This window comes from Convolutriloba macropyga, chromosome 9 (assembly GCF_964194025.1).
Source record: "Convolutriloba macropyga chromosome 9, txConMacr16.3, whole genome shotgun sequence".
Lineage (NCBI taxonomy): Eukaryota > Metazoa > Xenacoelomorpha > Acoela > Convolutidae > Convolutriloba > Convolutriloba macropyga.
The window spans coordinates 44,296,469-44,319,526 of record NC_134476.1 but is presented as its reverse complement, the minus strand read 5'-3'; the positions used below and the strand labels follow the sequence as shown (position 1 = coordinate 44,319,526).

The 23,058-nt window shown below is 36.6% G+C and overlaps 1 protein-coding gene across 2 annotated transcripts in view; it reads right to left on the bottom strand.

The window, feature by feature from the left end:
* LOC142345397 (uncharacterized) overlaps positions 1–22,755 on the bottom strand; it is a 31,511-nt gene extending 8,756 nt beyond the window's left edge. Inside the window, exons 1-4 of one of the 2 annotated variants that reach the window (XM_075397442.1) lie at positions 22,561–22,755; positions 21,640–21,875; positions 15,823–16,018; positions 7,699–7,782 (exon numbers count right to left, since the gene is read on the bottom strand). In XM_075397442.1, coding sequence (XP_075253557.1) covers positions 7,699–7,782; positions 15,823–16,018; positions 21,640–21,875; positions 22,561–22,690 — 646 coding nt within the window. In that variant the 5' untranslated portion in view covers positions 22,691–22,755. The remainder of the gene's footprint in view (positions 1–7,698; positions 7,783–15,822; positions 16,019–21,639; positions 21,876–22,560) is intronic. The other variant, XM_075397443.1, reaches the window with a different exon arrangement.
* Between the last annotated feature and the right edge of the window lie 303 nt (positions 22,756–23,058).

Sequence of the window (23,058 nt, the reverse complement as noted above, 5' to 3'; positions counted from 1 at the left end):
TTTAGCATACAATGCTTCAAGTGTCTCAAATGGTTCCATGTTAACTGCACAGACCTCTCAGAGGAAAATTTTAGGACACTGGGGAACATTAATGGATGTTTTTGGGCATGTATACATTGTCGAAATCAAGTCGTGATTCCCTAAGATCAGTCAAACATTAAAGACGAACTATCTCAAAAAACTGAGGATATTAAAAGCAACTTGAAATTTGAAATAGAATCATTCAAAACTGAAATTCGCGATTGCATAAGAAATGTTCACACAAATATGAATTCAAAAATTTCCGAAACAGATAACTAGCTCTCTTCAAAAACACCAAGTGACAAAAATCAAATTCAAAAAAGTCAAAACCTAAACAAATTGATTCTTTTTGGAGTTGCTGAGAAACCCAAAGATGGTACGGTAACAATTTCTTTTGTAGAGATGATCAGCTACGACAAGAAAAAAGTAGAAGAGATTGCACAGTCTTGTGGAATTGACAAAATCATGGTTGAAGATGTTTTCCGGCTGGGGAAGTTTGATGAAGCAGCACAAAGAACACGTCCACTTGTAGTAAAGTTGACTAATCTTTGGAACTATCGACTGCTCCTGATGTCGAATCAAAAATTGAAGGCTCAAAACAATTTTGCGAAAGCTTTCTTATCCAAAGATGATTGGGAGAAAGAAAAGAAGCTACTTGACTATCGTTTCAAACTTGCTCAAAAACTGAAAATTAACCGATCCGAAATCAAAATTAGATCAGGAGCGTTGTTCGTCGAAAACCAGCTCGTAGACATAACTCTATCAGTAGAAGAAACATGTCAGAAGATAGGTCAACAAACAACTTCACGTTCATGACTAGAGGAAAAACAAGTACTGAAGATAAGTTTATTGAACTGCCGGTCAATTTTAACAATTGATCGCAGGATGAATCTCGATATTTTACTAAGGGAACATAATATTGACATACTTTGCTTAACTGAAACATGGCTTACAGATGAAGTAAGAAATTCAGAAATTTTCCAAAACCGGCAATATTTCGTGCAGTCCAGAAAAAATAGAAAAGTTGGAATTCACGGTGGTACTCTTATTGCTCACAAAACAAAAGTTTGTTTCAATCAAGCAGCAGAAATTGAAACAGACTTTGATTTTTTGTCATGTTCTGTTTATTTCCTGAATGACATTGTATTAATAATCATCACCTTGTATAACCCTCCACAAAACAGCAAATACCGGGTTTCTGATACAGATTTACGAAGTTCAATAGGTATAGTATTATTTAAAGTGGAGTCGCTTTTCGACTCCAGTACTCAGAAAAATTGATAATTATGCACGGTGATGTAAATTTTTCACATGCTGACTGGAATACACTTTCTAGTAGTAATGAATATGAAAAAACTTTCATAAAAGAAATAGATGCTCTGAACCTTTGCTCAATCCTCAACTCCAGCTGTTGTCCCGACATCTTTTTATGCAATAATCTGGAGCAATGTCATCTAGTGGTTGAGGCTAATTCCTTCTCAGATCACAAATTGTTCATACAAGAAATTTCTGTCAGACTCACAAGAAAAGAACAAAAGCCTCTCTTCCAAAAACTCAACATCAATAAGGCAGATTGGCAGTTATTCATCTCTCATTTTGAAATCCCCACAATGTCGAACAGATGTCCCAATGACTTGCTACATTGCTTTTATAATGCTTCTATAATGCTTGTGAAAAGTCAATACCTCGGATAACAAAACGCCGACTTGACGCACCATCTTATATGTCTTCCCATAGTGTACACATAGAAAACAAGCTGAAGACGCAAAGGGAAACAAACAAAAGATCAGAGGAAATTAGAAATTTAGAGGTGGAGTTAAATTTATCCTTGCTTAAGGACAAACAAAATTTTATCGAGGGTTTCTATATTACAACAAACAACGATGCATACAAATTTTTGCGAAGACTAAACCAAGAACAAACTTTCCCCGAGAAAATGAAATATAGAGGCCAGGATATAATGGGTTCTCAGCAAATTGCGGAAAGTTTCAACGAGCATTTTTCTTCAGTATTTATCAAAGATAATTCTGACACTTATGTGCCTGAAACAGCTCAACCAGAGATTTTTCTAGACGATATCACATTCAACGCAAAAGATGTGCTAGACGAAATATCACAAATTAAATCGGGTGCCAACTCTTATGATCAAATAACACCATCACTCCTGAAAGCCTCAGCGCCGTACGTTATAAATAGTATCTTGTATATATTTAGCTGCATTATTAACGCTTGCCAATTTCCCAAAGTCTGGAAAAACATACACGTGCGTCCTCATCACAAAAATGGTAGCAAAACGGAAATTAAAAACTACAGACCAATCGCAATGCTCTGTGCAATTTCAATAGTTTTTGAAAGAATAGTTTACAAACAAATTAAGAAGACATTCGAAAGGAAGCGTTGCACTGCTCAACATGGTTTTCGGCAAAAACATTCAACAGTAACCCAATTGTTACTATACTGTGATAACTTATATCAAGCTTTAGACGAAAGTTCATCCCCGATAACAGTTTACTTGGACATTGCTAAACCTTTTGATACGATTAATTTTAATATTGTGCTTCAAAAGCTCGCTCGTTTTGGGTTTGATGAAAAGTTTTTGAAATTTTTCGCTTCATATCTGGTTGATCGACAGCAGAGAGCAAAAATTGCAGACAGTTACTCGACTTTCTCAAAAATCTCAAGCGGGGGTCCCCAGGGATCAATATTTGCTGTGTTTTTGTTCTCCGTGTACATAAATGATCTACCTGATCAACTTAATAATAAAACATTCCTTTATGCCGATGATACGAAAATAATAGGACAGATTTCAGAACGTGAAGAACTTCAGTTTGATATAAATAGAGCTATCGAACGGTCTGGTTCAAACAAACTAAATTTCAATTTTGACAAATTCAGCATTCTCGAGTTCTCATACATATATACATATAATTCGTCTACAGAGTTATTTGCAAAAGGAATTGCCATCAAAAACGAAAAACAAATTAAAGATCTCGGATTAATTTTTACGGCCAGCATGACTTGAAATTGTCACCTCGAAAAGGCGGTAAAGAAAGGTTTTCAAAAATTGAATCATTTAAAAAGAGTTATACCCCGCATCACAAAAGAAACTGTCAAATGCACGTTGGTGAAAACATATAATTCTCTGCGGTCTTTTTTGCGTCAAATGTCTGGAACCCAGGACCAAAGTATCTTCAACGCTTGGAAAGACTGCAGAGATCATGTTTAAAATGGATAACTTGCCCTTCTGTTCTGGGTGACAAAGAATACGTTGAGAGCCTAATTCGAAATCGCCTATTGCCAGTCTGTTATTTCCTAGTTCTTAACAACCTAATTCTGCTAAACAAGATTTCAGTGGGCTTAACTTCTATGAATAAGTCAGACCACTGGTAAATAACTTTTGGTTGTCCAAAGACCAGATCAAGTGAAAAATTTTTTATTGAAGCGAGAAAAACATTTCGGAAACGTTCTGAAGATAATTACTTCAATAGAGTAGCCCGATTCAATAATTCTTTGTCTCAACTTAACAGTTTTGCTAACTATTCACCACACAAAAATCCATGTCAGTTTCGAAGAGAAGTGAAGAACTTTTTGGAAGGGGAGGCATTGAAAAGATTCAAATATAAAAGTTACCCCTCAGGATGAAAAGGTTTCGAGAAATTTTAATTTATTGAAACTTGATTTCTCCCCTAATCTGGGGACTACCAAGCTGGTTGTAACCATGTTGGCTTGAATTCAATATTATTATTATTATTATTATTATTCTATAAAAATGTTCTGTTATGATTAGTGTGAAATTAGTAATGAATGTGTGAGGCCAAACAGAATGATCTACTTCAATTGCTTCGCCGCGTACAAACTCTAAGATATTTCCATCCCGAAGTGAACCAATCAAAAACTTCAAAAATCCAGAAAAAGGGGTGCATATGGGAGTAATGTCGACGGTTCATGGAGACAAGATGAGAAACAATTAAATAATAAACAGCCATTTGAGCGAGTTAATCTGGAGAATTAGCGACTTTAAAAAAGAAAAATTGACAAATTTGAGATCATTCTAATGCAAGTACGAGGCCATCTGTATAAATGTGAGCTACTTTTCCAATGTATTGATGAAAATAACTGGTTGATATCTCAAATTTCGAACGAATTGCGCAGCCTGCTTCAGCCAAATGAGGATGGTAAAAGCAGGAAAACAGTGGTTCTCAAGGGCATTAAATGATGTTATCAGAGAAAGACAGTATCCTTTTCGTACAGACAAGTAGAGTGAACATTCAAGTGTCCATTTCTTTAACTTTTTAAATCTAAATTATAACTTTTGAGACACTGATGACGGCAATTTTAAGAAAGAAAGAAACAAGAAAGAGCAGGAAAAATGGAAAAAATAGATGTCCGATTGCCAGAAAATAGCCGCAATAGCTTTGTAGATCTGAAATCTCAGAAAACAGTAAGAGGGACGAAAAAAGAAAATTTTCATTTAATGCTGAGATGTTATATTTTGATTATGCATCTGTATAACTGATTGCTTCCATTAGCTGCTCTTAAATGACCTTCAATTAGAGTGACACACACACAAACACACTTACTTGAGCTTATCTTTTTGAATTAAATTTCAAAAAGTCAATTTCAGAGTGAGGAAGTCATTTTTGAGAGTGAGTTAAGTCTTGTGTGACCAAAAACTTAATCCCGCGAATGAACAAAAAACTAGCTCCACTAAGAGTGGAAAATGACGTAACGCACGCAATTCAGTTAAAATTGGATGAACGAATGAACAGAAAGCAGATTTGAAGTGGTTGTGACGGTCGTAACAAAAATTTTGACGACAAAAAAACATAGCAGGACAATTCCTGACCAACAATTCAAAGAATTTTCATTGACAAAAAACTAGACCCCGAATGGACTAACTATTAATCGATTGCAAAACGATTTAGAAAAAACCGATCAAAAAATCGAAAAAACAGTACCAATCAACCTCAAAAATTGCCGCATGTGAAAAACCACGAGCGAGAAACCAAATTTTTGTTCAAACACCTTTTTTCTCAATCTACTTTAAAATTTGAGCAAAAACAAATTTACGCCACAAAGCCAATCGCTTTTTCGCTACACATCTTGTTCCGGCATGATCAAAATCTACACTCCAATTTGACCTCAAATTTAATGAAAATGTGTGAGCAGATCTACTAAAACATAGCGGAACTATGACTCGAAGTTTTTAAAAATGACTACCTTAACTAACGTTATAAAAATCCTAATTGAATATGCTAATTTGAAAGTAACTGACAACAAATACTGATAAAGAATACGACAAAAAAATTATTGCTAATTGTGGCTCCCAAACAACTACTGGAAAAATTCTGTCGACACAGTTAGTTCTCATTCAGTAAACGTCTGCCAGTGAAAAAAAATGGCAAAATAGATCCGATAAAGCAAACCGAGGAAAGGAAACAGACATGAAGGACAATGTAAAAAAAATTTTGACATAACAACTATCCACAAAATAAAACATAAACTGGCAAATGTCGGAAGAATTGCTCTTGAAAGACAGGCGAGGCACTTTAATTCAAGATCTTTAGTATAGATGGGCTTTTTCTTTATGGGTGCAAAAAAACCTCGACATCATCGGGATTCCAACCACTGACCTCACGATCCATGCCCACCCGCACTTACCACTGCGCTACGCGTCACTTAATTTTCCTATGCTGCAACCGATTTTATATTCGCAACAAGCTTTACTGCGGAGCACTAGAGATCACTAAAAAATGATGAACGAAAGCGTGAAAAAGTCACTTGAGAAGTCAAAGAATGTTCTAGAAGAAAAGCGCAAAATTGTCAAGCGAAAAATTTGCATAAAAAAGACACACACGTTTACAATAATTGCTATGTACTGCGTTCAAGAGCAATTAATTACTTGGCAAACGAAACTTATTACTTACGTTCGGGTACTTACCCTTCCAACACCTGGTATACACTCATTAATCAACAAAAAAGTAAAGAAAACAAAAAATTCCGAAAAAAATGTGTATTTATCTCATTAAAAAGTACCCTCTCTGACTTTCAATCTCACCTTTTAGGATCAAAACTTATAAAATAGCTCCAAACTAATTATTTAACAAGCAAAACTATAGCGAGAAGCTTAAAATGAGCAAAAAAACCTTTTAAAACAGAAAATTGGCCAAGCTTTTCTTAAAATAACTCAATTTTCTTTAAAACAACACAAAATCAATCATTCATCGAAAGCCAACCAAAACTACTTGAACAGCAAATATTAACCATACAACTCCTAAAATGCAAAAAAAATAAGAACACAAAAACCGCTTAAAAAAGCGTGCACGTCAAAACTGTAAAAATAGCTCAAAATTATTTCTAAAACATCATATTTCTATCGAGATGGTCAAAAAGCTTTCAAACGCACTATTACTAATTCGAAGTAAACGATACAAAAATCTCTGACAGAAAAATTGGAGTTTAAACTGAAAAACTGCTTTGAAAATGCCGCACGTGATAAAAAAACTGCTCTTCAGCAGTTTGATCTAAACATTTTGTTTTCACGCAATTATTTTCCTGTTTCAAATGCACTCTAACAAAATTATCGAACGAAAAAAGACGCTCCACCAATACTCCTCTTTGAGTCGTAAAACAGCGCCCCAATACAATTCAAATTCTTTGAACTGGAAAAGAAAGATCACACAAAAAAATAGCCTTTGAGAGGCTGACGGCGGCTATTAAACATAAGCCGGCTAACGTCGGACAACTTGCCCTCTCTATCGAAAAGCGGGGTAATTCAATTCAGATCAATTAAAAATCAAGAATTCACTCGTGAAAAGGTCAATAGAGAGCGAAAAAATGTTCGAATGTTCTCGAACAAAAGCGCTAACATAACCGACTAACGTAATGCGAATTTCTCTCAAACGTCTGGCGAGCGGTTGGCTTCGATAGTAACTAACTACGGTTTAGGGAGGCTAGATTCTGCTTAATTGAATGGACGTGGTGTGAGCGTCCAGGGGGGACACGGAGGTGCGGAAGGAAGCGCAGAGGGGGGGGGGGTCGACCACGCTGGGTTACGGGTCCAACAATGCGCAGGCATGAGGTGAAGTGGGGGGGGGGGGGTCAAACTCCCTTTGAATGCATGAATTTACGTCTGTTTCGGTGAATTGCATACTTATAGACTAGTAAGCCGTAAGGCTCTAAGAGAACTTCATGCCCTCCAGGGTTTACCTGTTTCTCGTTTTTCAGGACGCCGTCGGCGAAAAGTCAAATGGGTCAGACAAAAAAACGATCAAACGAAAAGTTGGTGGTAAGAAAAATCTTCTTCCGCAAAGCCGGTAGGTCAGCAAATTGGATCTACAGTTAATTGCGATTCAAATGTGAAGTTTCTAGAAATTTTGAGATTGTTACAATATGAAATTGGAATTCTGTTGAAACATTAGGTAACTCTTATCCATCAGGGAACTAAAGGTCAATCATGAATGAGTCTACAGAAAGCTAAATTAAAAATAAATTAAACAAAGCAAATTGACAAGTTCACTCACCAAAATGTTATGAAATCAATGAAAACGTTAGGAAAATACCAAAGTTCGGAAGTAAAATAGAAGTTCTCCTTTTTACCCGTCTAAGAAGACGGCGATATCTCTGAGGTGGTCTAAATAAATTGAGAATCAAATTCGTTTACAATCGATATATTACCTGACTGTAAACCATAATTAGCTCTTGCTCGTCCTACGAGAGGCATAGATTCCATGGCTGTGCTGGTTACGTCACTGCTGGGCCCTTAAACAAAGAGGTGTTTTTAAATACATTGGTTGCAACAAAGAATGGACTGAAATTACTGCAATATTAAAATTTTTCGATTTGACAAGGTCGATTATCCATGTAACGCTAGGATTTCAAACAAGATGTTTTCCCATTCTAGACCCGCCGGAAAATCATGGCCCCTCATTACACTTCAAATTTGGGGGTAGGGTTCACACCCTACCCCCAAATTAAACATAACCGACTAACTTCAAGAGTTGCTCGCGAACTACTATTGGGAGCTCAAATCTATTGCAGCCTGCTTCAGTTGCGTCATCAAAGGTTATTATATACCACTATAACCACTAATAAAAAATACTCCATTTTGGCGCACTTTTCATTTGACTTTTAGTAGTGAACTGCCGCCATTTGAATTCAGCTGCTCACACTTGTAAATGATAAAGATATTTAAATCATGCAAAACGAAAAAGTCAAGGGCGTAAAAGTCGATAGAAAAGTCAAAACGGTCAAGGGAAAATTTTCATAAAAAACGTAGCCGGTAGAATATGACTTGAAGAGTCCTACAATATAATCTCTATATAAGAAATGTCGGAGAAAGAGCCGGTGTTCTGCCTAAACCAAGGAAAAGAATGACATGCCTAACAGAACTAAAGCGTTTCGAAAAAAGCAGACGTACTTATTAATTTGAGAATGTTCGTTGGTGGTGGGGGTAGGTAGATAAGATGGGGAAGCTTGGCGAGAGGGGGGCAGCTTGGGTGCGGGGGTAGGTGGGTAGGCGCGGGGTAAGCTGATTGGGAGCGGGGATGGGGAGTAAATAGGTGATGAGGGGGGAGGGGTAGTTATGTGCGCGGAGGGGGAGATTGAGATCTCTCATTAATCAGAAGTCTTTACAAAAGTAAGACAAATGCAGACAAAAATGAAAAAGAAATTGTGGAAAACCGGTATCGAAGCCGTTATGAGCAATGCATTAAATATTGTATATGTTCAAAAGTGCCAACACGAATAACGTGATTTGCGATCTGTAATTAATGAGAATAGATAAAAAGCCGACAAAACAGAACAGAAAAGTTGAAAAAAACGTCTATATATGTTTTCAAAACATTTGATTTCGAAGTCATAAAAAGATTTAGCTTTCGACTGAAAGAAGTAAATAGGTGCCTTTGTTCGTCCATAAGAAGCCTCTGAGACCTACAATCATCCCGAATAATTCAAACGATTAAAAAAGAACGACTATAATTGAAGAAAAAAGTTCAATCAAATTCTGCGAGAAGAAGCCATCTAAAGCCGTTAAAACTAGAATCTATTCACTGAAAAAGTTAACGCAATAAAAGATAAATTTTAACCCATGGGAAAAGAATGCGACCTGTCTTTGCTCACCTTCAGCTACAACTTGACAAAAAAAGAAAAGTGGTAAAGCTCAATAAGCCATTGTTTTTGAAAACATGTATTTCTAAAAGTAAACACGATCTCAAACTTTCGACAAAAAAATAGATAGCTTTTTTTGAACTCATTAAGAAGCCAACTATGCCTATCATTAGAAAGCCTTGATTTGAATGATTCTTTTTCATAATAAACAAAAAAGCAAAAAAAAATAATTTAAAGACAGCAACTGATTCCAATCCTATTTTTTAGACTCTCTTAAACAACGATTAGACCAAAACCAGCTTCGTCTAACCATTGCTGTTGTTCAACAAGAGACACGTAATTCTTCCCAATATTATGAGTATGGATAAATTGACAAAAGTCAATACATCAAAAATAAATGAAGCATTTTGGATAATTATCCGATTGGAGTTAACCAAGATTAAGTTAGAAGTTTTATATGTGTTAATCCTGCACATTTAAACAAAGTGGCCTAAAGCAGCTTAATCCGTCCTAGTTTTTATAAGAAGGTTGAACTTTAAAAAATTTAGTAAAAAATGGATCAAACAGTTCAGCATTAATCTTTTACAGATAAAACCAGCAACACTATTGTTAACAGTTTGAAAAAATTTTTGAGCAAAAGTGACAAAAAAATGAGAAAAAACAAAAAGGTGAACAGCGTGAACACAAACAACGAGAATCAGTCAAAATTTCACAAACCTTTAATCCTCTACACCTCCATGAACAAATTAAATCGATAAATCGTTTCAATTATATATTCTACGCTTGACGGGCTTTCTAATGATACCTCTCACAACCCTCTACGATGAATACATCGATCGGCCAAAATTGACTGAATAAAAGAAATAAACCATTTGAGTATATAGTTCCTTCCCCTTCTAAGTTAGGTCGGAAAAATTTGTCTCATTCAGTTGCCTTCGATCTAGATATTTAAATAAGGCTGAGTAGCATTATTAGTGTTAACTGAGGCTTCAAAATCCATTCAGAGAAATTATTGCAAGCATTGTTTTCGATTTTCCACAATCCCGATTCCTCTCACTTAACTCAACGCGCTTACTGTGTTTCATTACACTTTGTTAATACTTTGGTGTAATCATCTTAACATTCTCCTTAACAGTGACTCGACCACAAACTTTTTCCCTTAGGATTTGTCACTCAACTGTCCACAAATTTATTATCTAAAAGCTTGACAACAGATATGTGCACAATGTTACCTAAATAACACTAAAGTCATCAGTCAGGGCAAACTGATAATTGAACACAAAAGTTTTCAAGAAAGAAAATTAATTTCTCCGAATAAACAAAATATATGATCATGAATAATGTATAAACAATGCGATGGAGGGGACAGTCAACGAGGATATCCACATCTTCTTTTCAGACTGCCCTTGAGTCAGAACAGTTTCATCGCTATATCTCAGTTTTGTAATGTAATTTGATAAGGAGACAGTGAATGTGCCACAGACCGTGATAAAAAGCTTCACAAAAAAATCAAGAACTAGACTTCATAAATAAACCTCGCTAATTCCTAAATACAAACCAAATAAGAATCTTTTAAATTATGACAAAACTTGACACTTTTTGGCAGTCGAATCTGTTAAATCTCTTGGTATTATTTTAAGTGACTTCAATTTATATAGTTTAATACAGCAAAAGTTGATTGAATAACATTCAAGGTTTCTCTTAGCTGCAATTTCAGTGACTTAGCTGCTTTTTACCTGATTTCTTTTGGTGAGGTGGAAAGATCGAAAAGTTCATTGCAAAAACTCTCACTGTGAAGATTGCAGAGTGACTAGGACGAATTTAAGTAATATCCATATCAGTCAACTGATAAGCGTTTTTTCATCTAAGAAAAGAAAATATTTATCAAACTGTACAAAGCAGGATTAATTTCCACTACTGTAACAACGATAAACTCTTTCAAGACTTAATGGCAATAACTGCGGAACAAATAGCTAAGATCTCGTACAATCAATCTTAGTCGCTCAACCTACAACAATAGTTTCACAACTCTAATCTGCCTATCCGTGAAAGTGGTTTTAACCTGCTTCGGTAGAAAGATTGGGCTCAAAAATTCAATAGGTCTCTTGGAATTACCAAATCCCTTAGTAAAACAATTATGAAGACCGGGAACGTGAGCTAATTAACAAATAGTGTGAATATGAGATTATAGAAACTAAAAGCACCTCAGGTCACATAAGTTACCAATTTGGGAGAGAACGCAATATAAATGGCGGACAGAACCACGTTCGCTATTTGCACATCAATCTGGTCTCCAGGTGTAAATGGGAGGCCACTAAACGTCCGTCAATTTGTGCCAAGAGAAGGGGTATTAAGAGTTGAATTACAGTGCTACTTCGACCTTGTCGAACAATGACTTCAGTCTCTGCATGGTGAAAACGTCGACAATCTAAGTACATTAACTGAGCAGGTTGTACAACTAGACATCTGATCAATCGGTTAAGGGCAAAACAAAATTCAAACATTTAATGACTTTCAGAAAAAAAGTCAGCAACCGATGCAGTTTTACAACTAATTGAAACATTTTCGTCTAATTTAGATCAAAGCAAAGAAACTGTTGCCATTTTTCTAGATCTTGCAGCGGCTTTTAATTCCATTTCGCATAGCATTTTTCTTAAAAAATTGAAATGTACTGTTTTTTACCAGGAAGCGAAAGAATTACTGTTTTCATTTCCTGCTAACCATAGACAAAAAGTAAAACTTAATGGCATGTTGTCTCATTGTGAAATTGTTAATCACGGTGGGCCAAAAGAAACTGTCTTTGGAGCACTCATTTTTCTTTTATAAGTGAACGATTTTTAATCTATCATAAACACAACGGAGAAAGTAATTCAAGTCGCAGATGACACAAGTATTGTCTGTTGTGGAAAGGTAAGTAGCTTACATGGAGACGAACAAACTAACGTTATACAAACAAAATCGAATCTTTTTTGCACAATAATTCTGATTTCGGGACTATTTTTTATAAAAACGAAGTACTCACAACAGAATGTTGCAGATAACTTGGATTCAAATGGACAAGAACCTTAATTTCGATAAGCAACTGCATAAAACATTAAAAAAGAAGGCTCAGGCTATAAGATTAATATACCTAATAAGACATCAGATTCCCCTGAACGCGCGCATTCTTCCTCTAAAATCACTTGTGCTTTCCCACATCGTTTTCGACAATCTTTTCTCAAAATTCATCTGCAGAAATTCTGAAAGGCCTTAATCGACAGATTAACTGGGGTATAAAGGCGTGCTTTCTACGCAAAACGTATGACAAGGCGAGAGATCTGCTAATACAGACAAAGATCCTACCAGCTAAGCTAATGATAGCAAACATGTCGCTAATCAAATTTTATCATGACATAGCCAGACCAGAAAATTCTAATTTTTTTACGGGTATCTGAGTCTTCATTAAAACACTCGAACAAAACCATTCAAAATAAGACAGAAGGTCAAAACCAACTTTGGAGTGAATTCGATTGTTCCTCATTGCGTACAAAAATGGACTACCACAATGGCTTCGATTGGTAAAAAATGAAAACAATTTTAAGAAAATGTTGAATGGTTTCTTGCTCATATAGCATGAAAAAATCCTTTGAGTAGTAACGTAGGAGCTTTTAAAAGTTATTTTTACTTTTAGGAAGAAAACAATCAGAAGAAAATTGTATAATATGATCTTTTAACAAAATTGATTGTTGCTTGAATGAATTGAAGTATTGTTTGTGTTTGCGCAGGAATGCGTAAACACTGCCTTGCTTGACTAGTCAGTCTACTTAAATGACCATGAATCCTGTAACAGATGGAGACAGCCACCTTCAAACCTGCATTTTGCATGTACAAGAGCAAGAGTATCTGCTTCCAAAGTGATAAAAAAGGAAAGCATGACAGCGCAGCAACACAAAAGCATTTCTTCATAGATATAAAGACTTATCATAGAACCGAGATAAAACTTCAAATTAGTACGAAGCCCAAACATACCCGGCAGATCGCCGGAAAATAGCCGCCGTAGATTCCCATAACTCTATTGGGACTGAAAGAAAAGAAAATATCAACAAAAATTGATTTTTTGCATATAAACATTTTTAAGTGCAATTTAATTTGATGTCATTTCGTAATTGAACATACTCCTATCTCTCAGTGAGAGGCTACAGGGTCTAGTATCAATACCAATAAGCATTATAGATAGTAACTAAAACTTATGAGAACAAAGTTCAAGTACCGGGCATCTAAAAATGGGCTTTATGGGTTTACTTCATTTTGAATTGCTTTGCTGAGCAGCTGCTGTTTAAAAGGACTTTGAGCAGAATGACAGAAGAGTGAAACTAGCCTAGAGAAGTCAAAAAGATTTCACGCAAAATGTCGAAAAAGCGTCAAAATGGGTAAAGCGAAAAAAAGTTCGACGAAGTAAAAAACATAGCAGGACAAGTCCTGACGTACAATTCAAAGAAGAAAATTGACTACAATTGACTAAAGAGAAAAACTAGACCTAGAATGGACTATGAGTGAATTGAGAAAACTATTTTTAAAAAATCAGATCAAAAAATAAGAAAAAAACAAAAAAAACAATGTCAAAGTGCCGCATGTGAACAAAAAACCACTAGCGAGAAATGAAAATTTAATTCAAACAAAAATTTAGGCCTAGAATGAGCTGTGAATGGATTGGGAAAACCAGTTAGAAAAAAATCCGATCCAAAAAATCGAAAAAACAGTAAAAATCAGAGTGAAATTGCCGCATGTGAACAAAAAAACCACTACCGAGAATCCGAATTTTTGTTCAAACACCATTTTCGCACTCTACTTTAAAATTAGAGCGAAAAAAATTCACGCCGCAAAACCACTCGCTTTTTCGCTCCATTTCCTGTTTCGGCGTGACCAAAATCACTACTCCAATTTGACTTCAAAAATCATGAAAATGTGTGAACAGATCTTAAAAAAAAGACAGCGCCTCAATACAATTCAAATTCTTTGAATTGTAAAAAAAAAATTAGGAGCGCAATAATAGACGGCTGAGAAGATGAGGGCGGCTATTAATCATATACATTCAACGATCTCACTCTCAAACTTTTCGCTCAAACTCAAAACATCTCTAGAAAGCGTTCTGTAGGAGGAGACATTACTACTTTAGGACCCGTGTCATTTCCATAGGATGCTTAAATTTCAATCTTTTAAAATTAATTCATTTAACATTACAATACTCTCATGATTGAACACATGAAGGGGGGAGAGTGTTGAGAAATATTCGTCCTGTTGTCTGTCCCCTCAGAATCTCTTCATAGATAAGTTTCCCTTTATATTGAGTACTTGAAGAAACTTCTTTCTTTAATTGTTTTATCTTATATTTCGTTTATTTTAAAATTTTGTTACCTATGTATTTAGGGTTGAGTACTCCTAATTGCCCAATATTAGATCGTGATGCTACTAGTTCTTACTGCTCCTGCAGTTCTACGGGGGAATATCCAAATGAACATAGCTGGCAGATTGCCAGAAAATAGCCGCAATAGATTCGTAGATCTGCAGTCTAAAAAAACAGTAAAAAAGACAGACCGAAAAAATTCGTCTTTTCATTGAAGGCTGATCTGTTATATTTTGATTAAAAATCTGTATAAGTTATTGCTGCCTCTATTAGCTGATCTCAAATAACATTCATTTAGAGAGACACACGCCCATTTGACCTGAACTCTTTGAATTAAAGTAAATAAAAGTCAATTTCAAAGTGAGGAAGTCATTTTTGAGAGTGAGGTAAGTCAAGTGTGACCAAAAATTTAATCACGCGAATGAACAAAAAACTCGCTCCACTAAGAGCGAAAAATGACGTCACGCATGCGATTCAGTTGAAATTGCATGAACGAATGAACAGTGGCTGTGACGTCATATGGTCGTAACAAAAATCATGACGACGAAATAAAAAAACATAGCAGGACAAGTCCTGACGTACAATTCAAAGAATTTTAATTGACTAAACAAGAAAACTAGACCAATAATGGACTATGAGTGAATTGAGTAAACCATTTTAAAAAAATCAGATCAAAAAATAAGAAAAAAAAAACAGAAAATCAATGTCAAAATGACGAATGTGAACAAAAAAACCACTAGGGAGAAATGAAAATTCAATTCAAACAAAAATCTAGGCCTAGAATGAGCTGTGAATGGACTGGGAAAACCATTTAGAAAAAAATCTGATCCAAAATTTCGAAAAACAGTAAAAATCAGAGTGAAATTGCCGCATGTGAACAAAAAACCACTACCGAGAAACCGAATTTTCGTTCAAACACCATTCTCTCACTCTACTTTAAAATTAGAGCGAAAAAAAATTCACGCCGCAAAACCACTCGCTTTTTCGCTTCATTTCCTGTTTCGGCGTGACCAAAATCACTACTCCAATTTGACTTCAAAAATCATGAAAATGTGTGAACAGATCTTAAAAAAAAAGACAGCGCCCCAATACAATTCAAATTCTTTGAATTGTAAAAAAACCAAGAGAAGGCCAATAATAGCCCCAGCTATCGCTGTGCGGCTATTAAAAAGAAGGAAGGCTGCATGTAAATTATGAGATCTTGGAGCAGACCGGCCAATCTGAGCAAAAAACGGAAGAACAGCTTTGAAACGACACGTTTTGCTTATGTTCTCATTTGTTAATAGTTGGCACTGTTAATAAGAAGTAACCTTGGCTAAGAGTGTGCCCCCTGCCTCTTCCCCTTCCCGGTTTTGCTCTTCCAATGGCATGGGGAGCAGCAGGCCTCTTCTCTTCTTCATTCCGCTGAATGGGCCCCGGCACTTGTCCCGAGTTATACACAACATTTTTCATGGCTTTCGGCCCCTGAAGTCCCTTTATCATATATGGCTCGCTGGGTCTATCAGCCTGAAGCAACCATGGATAATTTCCTATTCCTACATTAATTATACCTTATTACTCAAACCATCTCACTTCGATATCATTATGCTAAATATTCATTCTGTTAACTTTAATAAAAGGCTAAAATATTAGGTTTGTTCTATTTTGTCAAAATCACGAAAAAAACTCTTGTAGCGGCTTACTCACTTTAGTGTTTACAACAAAAAGAGTCAATAAAAATCCCGCATCACCACTGCACTCAAGCTTTCGAAGTTGTTCTGCAGTTGCCACAAGCATCTACAAACCATCCGATTGTTTTCCGATAACCGTTTCAGCTATATATTTGTTCTGACCCCACCTTGGGTGGAATTGGGAGGGGAATTAACTTTACGCTCAACTGGCTTTGTTTTTTTTGTTCAGTCAATTTTCGCCGATCGATATACTCGTAGTAGAGTTGTGAGTGGAATCATTAGAAAGAGTGTCCAGAGTAGAGTATCAAGAGAAACGAAACAGTAACAACTCAATTACGAGTTTTGATATCTGTGGACCGATCGTTCTTTCGCCCACTAAAATATTTCCACAAACTTAATACAAATTAATTGTTTGTGATGATAACCAAAATTAAAGCCGCATAGTGTATGTCACATAAAACAATTGCACTGAGTCATATAATCTTATCCAGTAGGTTTCTCTCGACTTTGTTTATTCAGAACTTTAAATCCACAAAAGAATCCCTGAAGTATCTTCTTGACTTCATGAAAATTTAGTTAGCTATCCATAACTACGCCGAGCTACGTCACATTAATTGCTTCTGAAATTAATGTGACGTAGCTCGGCGTAGTTATGGATAGCTAACTAAAATTTCATGAAGTCAAGAAGATACTTCAGGGATTGTTTCGTGGATTTAAAGTAAAGTTAAGATTGAATGCACGTGTGTTGTTAGGTTGTTAAGCAAATTAACCAGCTAAAAGGAGAAAATTATCGAATATTGAGCTCGATATAAGTACTTTTTGCCGTCCTGTTTTTGCGTCCTGATTATTTATTCGTGGAGTGCACGTGGAATCTATTTGTGGCTATTGGGGCTAGTCTAAGATCCTGATATTAGTTCTCCAATGAGATCGTTGCTTTTCTAATACTTTTTACGTATTGGTTGAAGCGGTTGCCATAGACTTCATTCGTCAGGAGTCACGACTTTTGGCCCACCCCCACCCCCCAAGTAAGCTTCCTGTGGTGGCTGTCGCCCCAAATTTTCTCGGGCGGTTTGCCTGTGAAAACAATTGTCCAATTATTCCCCAAATCGCGTTCTTCATTCACAAGTCGGAAAAGGGAAAACAAAAAGATATGAAAAAAGTGAGTTTTGCTTGCGGCTCTTGCAATTTAAACCGCAGAGATTATGGTTTCACGATTTGATTGAAACCGGAAACCGCTTATTTATTCACTGTTTTTGCGTCCAATTATTGTTTACCATGCGCAACACACTTAATTCTGAGCAAGCTAATCAGCTTAATACAACAGAAAAGATCCAGACAGGTTTTGAATCCGCCGAGTTCAGTGATAGTGAAAACCAATAAATAAACGATGAGTATTTCGTCCATAAGAACACTGAAATCTGGATTCCTGGTCACAATAAAAACATAAGTTATTGGCCACGAAACCAATCGACCAAGAGTCCATTATGTGAATTGGAATAGAAAATATGACACCACTTTTGACTCTTATTCAGATTGGATTTTTTTCTGCAGTTGGTAGAAAAACTCAAGCAGCATACAGCTATGACCGATGAGGTAAACGAATTGATACAAAAAGCTTTTAAAAATCCCGCGCAATTTAGATTTGAGTCTTCTTCTAGTGGTTTAACACAAGATTTAGCGAGGCTTAATCTAGATGACAATAATCATGCAGATAATATTTTATCAAATACAGAGGAAGAATCTTTGATCAACGAAATTTTTCAACTCTAAAACACAAATTACGGCGTGCCTCATGAGAACGAAGTGCTTTGGGAAGATAGATGGAATACTGTTTGCACACGCAGATGCAAATTTTACAGATTGCCGATGGGAAAAATTGGTAAATAGTATGTCGAGATGCTAAATTGCGAACTTGAAATGTTCCTGAAATCAAATACTCCATCAGAGCGACTTCTGGTTTCTTCAGCTCTCATACTCCACAGAGACAAAAAAAGAGCCACTCAAAAGATGAAAAAATAACAATTGAAAATAGGATGAAGGAGTGGTCGGTGGAAAAATTTCAATCTCTTGTTCAGTCTTATATAAGAGAAGCACTCAATTCTCGAGCAAAGCTGTGAGATCCCAAAAGAGCGACCCCGAGGAGAAACTCCGAGTGTTTGCGAAAATTGTTCAAGAAGGGAACATCAAAAATGCAACAAGGTTCCTTGCAGATAAAAACGAAACGAGTGTTCTTAAGCCGTCTGATTTAAGAGACGGAAGAGCGGTAGCCAAAATTCTGCAAAAAAGCACCCGAAAGCCTTGCCATTATTTGAGGAGACATTCAACATATCAGAACTTCCTCCTCCAGAAAAATTGAATATAACAAGTACAGTTAAAAAACAAGCCCGGAAACTTTTTGGTAGTTCAGGACCCTCTGGATCAGACGCCAACCACTGGTTTGATGCGTTAATTAGGTTTGGCTTCGAAAGCTCCAGATTGAGAGACTTAGTTTCTCAGCTAGGTAATTTGATCGCAAACGAAATCATTTCGTGGCGTAAAATTAAAACCTTGTTGTCATGTCGACTTATTGCGTTAGATAAACAGCCAGGAGTCAGACCAATCGGCATTGGTGAAACTTTGCGAAGATTACTCGGTAATGCAGTAGCTGACATAAATGGTGATGACTTGGCGAATGCGTTTGGATCAGAACAACTTGCGGGTGGAGTGTCATGTGGAAATGAGGGATCGATTCATGGACTTCAAGAGTTGTTTGAGAAAAAGTCCTCCAATTGTTTTGGTCTGTTGCTGCTTGATGAAAAAAATGCATTCAATTCTATAAACAGAAGTTCCGCAATTCTACACGCCAGAACCCTTTAGTCCAGAGCTTCCACTTTTCTGTACAATAGTTACCAGGAGAGCTCTAAACTTGTGCTGAGCAATACTGACGTCTTTATCCGCAGCGAAGAAGGGACAACTCAAGGCGACCTTTTTTCAATGCTATTTTATGGTGTTGCTCTATTGCCTTTAATCAAAAAACTGCACAACCCGACGAAACATAAACAAAGTTTTTATGCAGATGATGCCGCGGCTTGCGGAAAGTTCGATGACTTAAAACAGTGGATGCGACAAATAGTTGATGAGGGGCCGAAGTGTGGATACTACCTTGAGCCAAAAAAGAGCTTCCTTATTGTTCATCCAGACCATGTTGATGAAGCCAAGCTATCAACCATAACTAACATTTATAATGCAAGTTATCCCCAACGTAGCTTGTTCAGTTTGTCTGCTAAGAATGGAGGATTATATATTCCAGACCCAGTGGTAAAAGCGAGTGAGCAGTTTGAAATGTCCAAGAAAACATCTTAACTGATTTCGGATTCTATTTTGAATGGAACGACATTGGACGTCGACGCACACAAAACTCACGTTCGCAGCATCAAACAAAGTTTTCAGCTGGAAAATGATTAACAGCAGAGTGACACATATAAGGGTTTGTTAGAACAGGCATGCACATCAGAGAACAAAAGAATTGAGCGGAATTTCAAAACGGGAAACACTTGTTGGCTAACAGCAAAAGTGTCAGAGCGACAATTTTGTTTTGTCGAAGAACGAATTCCAGGATTCCAAGGCGCTAAGAAACGGTTTACCCCTATCAAACCTCCCTGTGAAAAGTGACGGCTGAGGTGAAGATTTCCATGTTCAGCATACCCTAATCTGTAAAAAAGGAGGCCTGATTACACAAAGGCATAACCAAATTAGAGATTTATTGGGAGACTTATCGTGCCTTGCATGGAATTACACTCAAAAAGAGCCAGTAATGCGAGAACATTCAGAGAATCAGAAAACGTTAAGAGCAGATCTTCTAATTAGAGGTGTCTGGAGCCCGCAAGAAACTGCCTCGTTTGATATTCGTGTCAAAAACACTGAGGCAAAATCTTACAGCAACAGAAATCCAGAGGATGTGTTGGAAAGCTGCGTTGACCAAAAGAGGAGAAAAAACTCCGAGGCTTGCCAGGAAAAACATAGCTTTTAATCCATTAATTTTCAGTTTTGACGGCATGATGGCCAGAGAGAGCAAAATTTTTCTCAGAAGACTGGCTGACAGACTCGGTTCTAAGTGGGACAAACCCTACAGCATTATCATGAACTGGGTCAAACTGGATTGAATTTTGCAATCTTAATGGCTTCAAATCTGTGCATAAGAGGAACTAGATCTAAATGGAGATCGTTTCGCTCTGAAGATGGAGCTTTTATTCCTTGAGGAAATATGTTGACGTTCCAGTTGTAATTGGATAAAAGTTATCAAATATTTATCACGACACTTGAGAGGGCAGCGTACTTGGAGACTAAATGTCTACTGGCATGAATTCAAAAATTTATTTTATAAGTCACCCAATCAGCAGGGACAACAAATTTTAACGCCAATTATTAGCGCTCTGATGTTTTGTCACCCAATGAGTGGGCGCATCAACCTAAAATCAAATTGACGATGGTGCGAGCAATTTCAAATGGGCTCAAGTTGAAAAGTTCATAAACCCGAAAAACTACATTATGTATCCAGAACAAAGCCCTCTAGCTAAGTTAATGCCTAAGATCACAAGTTTTCGTTCTTACCTGACCTAAGTGGGGAGAACAAAAGCATATTCTAAGAGGCCTATTTCTTGTGAGGAAAAGAAACGGACCGCTGATATTAGATTAAATAAACTGGTAATCTGTTGTGTTGATGACAATATCATGTTAACGAAGTTAATTGTCAATTGATTTTTGTTTTTATTGCTTCTGAAATTTATGGTCAACACTGAAAGAGGTATTTTTTAACATTCTCTTGGTGTTTGATAAAAAAAATAATGTTCCTAAACAAAACAATAAAATTCGAGAGGTCATCATTGGTTGAGGTAAAAATTATCGTCCGCATATCTTCGGTTACCACCTTTGCTAAATGGTTCACCTAATTGTTAAATAATAGAGGACTAAAATAGTATCCTGTGGAACTGCGCTTTATTTGAAGTTATCCAATATGATTGTACTCAAATAACTGTCAATTAAATTTGTACCTTGATTCTCAAGACCTTGGTTTTCAAGTCTCCGTAAAAGCATTTTGTGGTTTATAGAATCAAAAGCCTTTGAAAGATCAAAAACGCACCTCTTTTCCTCTTATTAAGTTGCAGTAACCAATTAGTTGGAACAAAATTAGGATCAGTTTTTCTTTCAAGCAGAAAGTTTGGTTTCCCCTTTCTAACACAATAAGGTTTAATTGGATCATGTAGTGCTAAAGTTATTTCAATAAGTCGTTGAAATTCAAAAAATATATCTCCCGTCACTGCAGCAAAAAAATGTCTCCAGTAAAGTTTAGATTTGTCAAGGAACTCTTTCTTTGTTGTTTCTAATTTGCACTCTTCAAAATTGTGAACTTCGTCTGACTTAGCTGACTGCAGTGACGCATCGTCAAGCATTGGAAGTTCAGACTGATAAAATACAAACCCTTTCAAACTTTCGCCAGTCGTCTGCGCTCCGGAAGAAAGAGGGATCTAAACCATTGTGGGAGTTGTTGACGGGAGGAAAGTTGAGATTTCCCGATACTCTAGGCACATGTGGGTTCAGGTCCTGATCGATGACACGCTTATCTGGACAGAAGAGGTGGTGCTCGTCCAGAGTGCCACGGTCCAGTCTGATTATGTGCCTGCCGTTAAATTTGCACCTGGCGATCTTGATATCTACTGACACAAAATTGATCATTTAACATTGAAAAAACTAACAGATCAGATAAGCAAATTAGTATTGATTCCCACCCAAATATGAAACACAGGTCATTATATTCCAATGGGGTAATTAATATCTCTTTTCTTCTCACCCTGGCGAAAATGTGACTCTTTTCTTTTATTTCTCAAATTACATAATATCAGTAATACATAGCCAATTATCTTACGGGGGTTAAAATAGCAAAAAAGCTCAGGGGGTGAGGAACACTAAGTTAGGACTCACTTCGGAAAGATATGACCCACTAAGTCAGGAATGCATATCCTCAGAGTTGACGGAAAGATGAAGACATAACAAGTGAGGGAAATAATGAAAACAAATGGACTTTAACTTATGGACTATGGAATTACACTAGAATATAATACCGATTAACCAAGTAATTCAGAATTCAAAGAGTACAAATTTTGCCATCTACCTCTGCAAAAAAACTACTGCACGCGTTAACGCTGATTGATTTGCCTTATCTAATAACAATTGTGAGAAGCCATTTAATTTACACTAGCCATTACAGTTTTAGCTTAGGATCTTTCTAGCGGATCTTTCCTATTATAGCCCAACCTGTAGTATAAATACGGTATTGTGGGAGGGGGCTCCCCTTAACCTGGGAGCTATAATGGGAAAGGGTTGTATCGTATGCACACTAACCTGGGTAGTTCTGAGAGCACTTTTGTATATGTTTTGTCCATCTGAACGCATCTATTTTGTGTTCGCTGTCAAAGACACACGTGTGCTTCTCGTACTTGTCGAAGTCTGCGTTTGGTCCACAATCATACATCTTTCCTCCAAATGTCTCCAAAGGGCGTCTTTAATAATTAAAACGGCCCAACCCACTTCAGAATTATATCTGAAAGAACTGCTGTATACAATATAGTTAATTCTCGAGATCACACCCGAGATAAACAAAATTACAGAATATTTTTTGGTTACCCCTTATATTGTTTTTATAGCAAGTGCACTTCGTCGGACTTGCAAAAATAACTTGCACCCACTATACATGGGGGGGGGGGGGTGGTGGCACAAACGGATCCATGCTAGAGTTCGCACAATTATTTTCATATAGCGAATGAAACCTTTCCAAGAATAAAATTCCCGGAACGAGGCAAACATTCGCCCAATAAATGCCCCGCTACGGATCTCATCATG